The 5,635-nt window shown below is 50.0% G+C and overlaps 1 protein-coding gene across 1 annotated transcript; it reads right to left on the reverse strand.

Moving 5' to 3' along the window:
• Window positions 1-2,338: 2,338 nt before the first annotated feature.
• LOC147987110 (GDSL esterase/lipase At5g03600-like) lies at window positions 2,339-5,224 on the reverse strand. The gene is made up of 6 exons (XM_087540248.1): window positions 5,161-5,224; window positions 4,787-5,014; window positions 4,089-4,112; window positions 3,045-3,289; window positions 2,692-2,962; window positions 2,339-2,568 (listed from the first exon to the last, which is right to left on the reverse strand). The coding sequence occupies exons 1-6, from the start codon at window positions 5,222-5,224 to the stop codon at window positions 2,339-2,341; spliced, it is 1,062 nt and encodes a 353-aa protein (XP_087396374.1).
• Window positions 5,225-5,635: the final 411 nt, after the last annotated feature.

A 5,635-nucleotide genomic window follows, 5' to 3' on the forward strand; every position in this document is an offset into this window, starting at 1 on the left:
CCCGGCCAGCACGGACGTCTCGACGCGGCGCGCGGGGGTGACCGGAGCCCGTGAGGCGAGGCAGGTGGCCGTGGCGCGGGGGCGGAGGCGTCATTGGAGGAGACGGCAACGGGCAGGGGCGTGCAGCCGCGGCAGGGGGGAGCAGCGCGGACCCGGCGCCGGCGCGAAGCGGGCGTCGGTACGGGGCGGCCGGGCTTGCGGGAGCCGGCCGTGGTGCGGAGACGGAAGGCCGTGCGAGGGATGGCAGAAGCGGCATCGAACAATGCCCTCGGGCGCGAGTCAGCGGAGGCGAGGCATAGCGTGCGAGGCCGACGGGAGCAGCGGCGGGTCCGCAGCACCATGGAGATGCAGGCGTCCACGAGCAGGGAGGAGCTCGGGCACAAGGCAGAGCAGTGCCCGCGCGGTGGTTGGCATCGAATCAACGCGAGCTTTCTTGTGTATTAGTGTGCGGCGAGCTTAGTCTCTGTTTCCTGACTGATGCATTGGTAGAGTATGAGCAATATCTGGCTTCTATCTAACTTGAGTACGAGTAGTAGCCAAGCAGTGTGCGTGCAATGTATGGCCTGCATCTGGGAAGTGTATGGAGAACAAAAAAGGCAGGCGAGCAGCAGCGCACGCGGACGTGGAGAAGGCGCTTGATGTTGAGACCGACGGCGAGGACGCGCCGTCCCGCGCAGCCGCCCCGGGGTCGTGTCGATGTTGGGACCCCGAGCGCCACCGGAGAGATGGCGGCGACGCCGCGCTGGTGCTGACGAAGATGGCGAGGCCGACAGCGAGGACGCACCGTCCCGCACGGCCGCTCTGGGGGCGGGTCGAAGTCGAGCCCCCGAGCGTTACCGGAGAGACGGCGCGACGCCATGGCGGAGATGATGAAGATGGTCCCGCCCGGACTGCGAAACCAGCAGCAGCGTGGTAGCATAGTAGTAGTACCGCCCCACGGTGGGCGCCAACTGTCGTGGTATTTTCACGGGGGGCTTGCGAGTCGACAGATGCCACAAGGGCTTAGTGTGAGGGTAAGACTGCTGCTGATAGGACCGGGAGCGGGTATGCGAGTAGCACGCGCTAGTTTACCCAGGTTCGGGGCTCTTCGGAGAGATAACACCCCTACTCCTGTATGTCTGAGTATATCTGGTATATCTATCTGGTACATAGTTGCTCCTGGAGCTGTATCTGAGCTCAGTGCCATAGACATCTGGCTTTGCATATGTCTTATATGGGTGTATGAGCTAGCTAGCAAGTGGGCATGAGAGTGCTCCACCGTGAGTGGCATGTATGCATGCGTGAGGGAATTCATCCTCCCCGGATGGATGGATGTGAGCCCATATATATAGTGTGGAGCTAGCTTGATATGTAAGCTATGTGGGTAGCTTAGGAAGTAAGCTAGGTAGTAGCATGGGAACAAGGGGGCATGATGGGGTGTCATGTTTGTCCGCTGGGTCACTTCATAAATAGTGCCAGGGGACAAGTGACATTATACATGATGACATGAGGTACAGCCGTCCCGTCCGTGGTATGGCCGCCACGTCGAGGTCTTGTCGATGTCGGGTCGGGTTGCAGTCGGTAGCCGGCTGGTTGGCGTAGTCGGCAGCCGGCTGGTTGGCGCAGTCAGCAGCCGGCAGAGCAGTCGGACGGGAAGCCGGCATGAGCGGCCGGACAGTCGGACTGAGGGGCTTTGCTAGCCCCGATGTCTTGAAATATCGTCTTGCCGTCCTCGGGGTATCTGTGGTCGATTACTCCGACAATGGTGGATTCAGAAATATTGTTTGTAATACTTTGTAAGGTCCTCGAGAATAGTTAATAAAGTGGCCATATGCATCTTCCAGATGCAGAGGCCGGAGGTCATCCTTCTTTTCTAAAAAAATATGGGCTACCTTTGTTGGTTGCCATTACCCACAAACATCATCACTTTAAAAGTAGTGACATTCAACTAATAATATATAATGGGTGTGAATAGGCCTCAGTCGGGTGAGATTTAATCAAACCTGAATCAAGTGACATCATATATGGGAAAGAAAAAACTAAAAGGAATTGCACGAATTTTCAAAATCTCACGATTATAGCACCTACTTAGACATAACCAAGTCTCAATCGACTGAGATTTAGCTACACTTTATAACACTTTATAGATATAATTTTTTGAGGATTAAGATAACAAATTCTTCTTCTCAGATGATGCTGATAATAGACAGATTTATGGAGGTACGGGTGCTCCAAGTTGCATTCTACAGAATACAGACCATGTCACACTAATCTACTGTTGGGTTTAACTTCCCAATTTTGAGAGATCCCCAGCCTATGCATATCGCTTCATCATTTTTGAACACTAAAGGTGAAATTGCTAGACGATCCCCAAGAACTTTTTGATGGGATGTTCCAGCTGCTTCATGACGGTCTCCCAGCCAGCATGTGTGGGGTGTGCATCGTCCCAGAAGAAGAATTGGCTACGGTCCGGGCATAGGGAGTAAAGGGGCGGATAGTCCTTGGCCTGCCGTCCACAGTAGTTGTTAGCTCTATAGCCCTCGCAGCACGGCTTCCGCGTATTCTTGAACTGCTTGTACGACTTTGAACCTTCAGGTAGAGATTAATAAGTCATATAGAGCAACAAAAGGAAAAACAGAGCAAACAATCTGATCAATATGTAGTGTTGATCCAATCTTTCTCATCATAATATGCTCACACAAATGGACGTACCATGGTCAATGATGTTACCAAATGCGGTGTTCAGATCGACTATGAGGACACCTTTCTTCCTGCCTAGCTTTTGTTTCAGGATTTTGTTGTGCTGCAATGCAGCATTGTTGCCTATGTAATCGCACTCTTTGTACTTGCTCGCCCTGGACCACAATGGCGTGCAACCAATAGGGTGTAGGTTGTTCACCAGAATCCTCTTCACTCCAAGGGCTCGCAGCCGGTCCACAATGGCCACGGTCTGGTTCCCCAAGCCCTCGATCACAGGGGTCAGCTACACCAAAACTTGGTAAGCTATAGACAAATGTGTGAATTGATCAATTTTAATGTGTTAATTCCTCCTACTTGGTACTCACGTCGAGTATGCCGGCGTCGTAATAGGTCTTGTAGTCGTTGCCTGAGATGGCGAGGAGTGCGACAGAGTGGGTAACTCTATTTTTTGAGATAGTTCCGCTTTTGACCATACTCTCGAACAGGTCGACCTGCTCGCCCACGGTTATCATCACTTCAGGACTGTGGTACACGGCGGCGCGACCAAAGGCAAAGTTCACGCCGGTTGGGTGGCAATAGCGTTTTTGTGCGCTACTGAAAGCCGGGGGCGGGGGGGGGGGGGGGGGGGGGGGAGACCCAACATCTTCGCTGCAAGGACAAGTGACAGCTAGATCAAATTGGGATCGACGAATCACGAATGTAAAAAGAGAGAAGTGCATATTTCAACCCCGAACTCTTGCCCTAATCTAATTTCCAACCCCGAACTTCAATACCGTCTAAATTACAACCCCCAAGTCTTAAAACCGGTCAGGATTCAACTCTCCCCTCCTTGTTGACCGGTTTTGACCTGGGGAAGACCCAACATCTTCGCTGCAAGGACAAGTGACAGCTAGATCAAATTGGGATCGACGAATCACGAATGTAAAAAGAGAGAAGTGCATATTTCAACCCCGAACTCTTGCCCTAATCTAATTTCCAACCCCGAACTTCAATACCGTCTAAATTACAACCCCCAAGTCTTAAAACCGGTCAGGATTCAACTCTCCCCTCCTTGTTGACCGGTTTTGACCTGGGGTGACTAGTTTTTTGACTAGTCAACGGATCCAATCAGCATGCCACCTCATTTTTTTTCTTCAAAATTTCAAGAAAAAGTAAATAAAAACTGAAAGCCGGGGGCGGGGGGGGGGGGGGGGGAAGACCCAACATCTTCGCTGCAAGGACAAGTGACAGCTAGATCAAATTGGGATCGACGAATCACGAATGTAAAAAGAGAGAAGTGCATATTTCAACCCCGAACTCTTGCCCTAATCTAATTTCCAACCCCGAACTTCAATACCGTCTAAATTACAACCCCCAAGTCTTAAAACCGGTCAGGATTCAACTCTCCCCTCCTTGTTGACCGGTTTTGACCTGGGGAAGACCCAACATCTTCGCTGCAAGGACAAGTGACAGCTAGATCAAATTGGGATCGACGAATCACGAATGTAAAAAGAGAGAAGTGCATATTTCAACCCCGAACTCTTGCCCTAATCTAATTTCCAACCCCGAACTTCAATACCGTCTAAATTACAACCCCCAAGTCTTAAAACCGGTCAGGATTCAACTCTCCCCTCCTTGTTGACCGGTTTTGACCTGGGGTGACTAGTTTTTTGACTAGTCAACGGATCCAATCAGCATGCCACCTCATTTTTTTTCTTCAAAATTTCAAGAAAAAGTAAATAAAAACTGTAAGATCAGGAAAAAATAAAAAAGCAAAATTCTGAAAAACTTGTTCACGAAAAAAGCTAGGGAAAAACCGGTCAACAGAGAGGAGAGGGTTGAATCCTAGCTGGTTTTGAGAGTTGGGGGTTGTAATTTAAACGGTATTGAAGTTCGGGGTTGTAAAATAGACTAGAGCAAAAGTTTAGGGTTGAAATATGCACTTCTCTCAATGTAAAAACTAAAACTTTTCCCGATAGATTGACCTACATGCGCATCTGGTAGTGATATGGCATCACTTTTCAAGAATAAAATAGATATGCGATTAAGATTAGATATACTCCCTTCGTTTCTAAATATTCGAATCTCTAAAGACTTATATTTAGGAACGAAAGGAGTAGGTGCGTACCAACGAAATCCGATTGGACCATGAAGTCGGAGAAGCGGCCGGTTGCATTTTGTCGCCGACCCGATCCATCGTCCTTGTGGTATGAGATGCCATAGGGATAGTACCATTGGCGCGACTCAGCTGCGAGGTCTGATCGCGGAAGGTTGCCATTATCGACGAATGAATCCCCGAAGACGAACATGGTTTCCGGGGCGTGTAAGGTGTGCCGAGCAGACTCCACATGCGCAGCTATAGTTCGTGCATGCAAATTAGATCGAAGTAATGAGAAACAATCGCACATGCAAAACGATGAATGGTGATGGTCGAAGTGATGACGAGAACAGTCTACGGTAACAAAATAACTGATGCAGAGAATCTAGCTATACGAGACGCACCACTGAGAGCAAGAAAGAGCCCGACGGCGCAGCACACGACGGAGAGAAGCGCCGACAGCTTCATCCTGAAGAGACGGAACGAGATGGCTCTGCTTCGCAGGTGCTCTCTAAGTGACGGTGGTGCGGTGCCTTGCTGTTGCTGAGGAGGTCAGATGGGCGTTGCGTGTCCCGTATTTATTCACGGAATGCCGGCGAAGCTAGATCGTAACAATTCGATCCCGTATATATTGTAACGGCTCGAGGATAACAAGCCGTGGATACTAACAACCTGGAAACTTATCTTCAAAGTTCAAGTAGGAATCACCAATCAAAGTTATCACCTCGCCTGAGCCACAGCTGTCCCATATCCCGTTACCAATCGATGAAGATAGGGATATGCCCTTTCGTTCTTTTATTATAGGAAAACAATAGCCGTATGCTTAACACATGCTTTAGAGCATCTCTAGCGGATTCCGTAATAATAGCTACCCATTTA

This window comes from Triticum urartu, chromosome 2A (assembly GCF_056163025.1).
Source record: "Triticum urartu cultivar PI428250 chromosome 2A, HENAU_Tu73, whole genome shotgun sequence".
NCBI classification, from domain to species: Eukaryota; Viridiplantae; Streptophyta; class Magnoliopsida; order Poales; family Poaceae; genus Triticum; species Triticum urartu.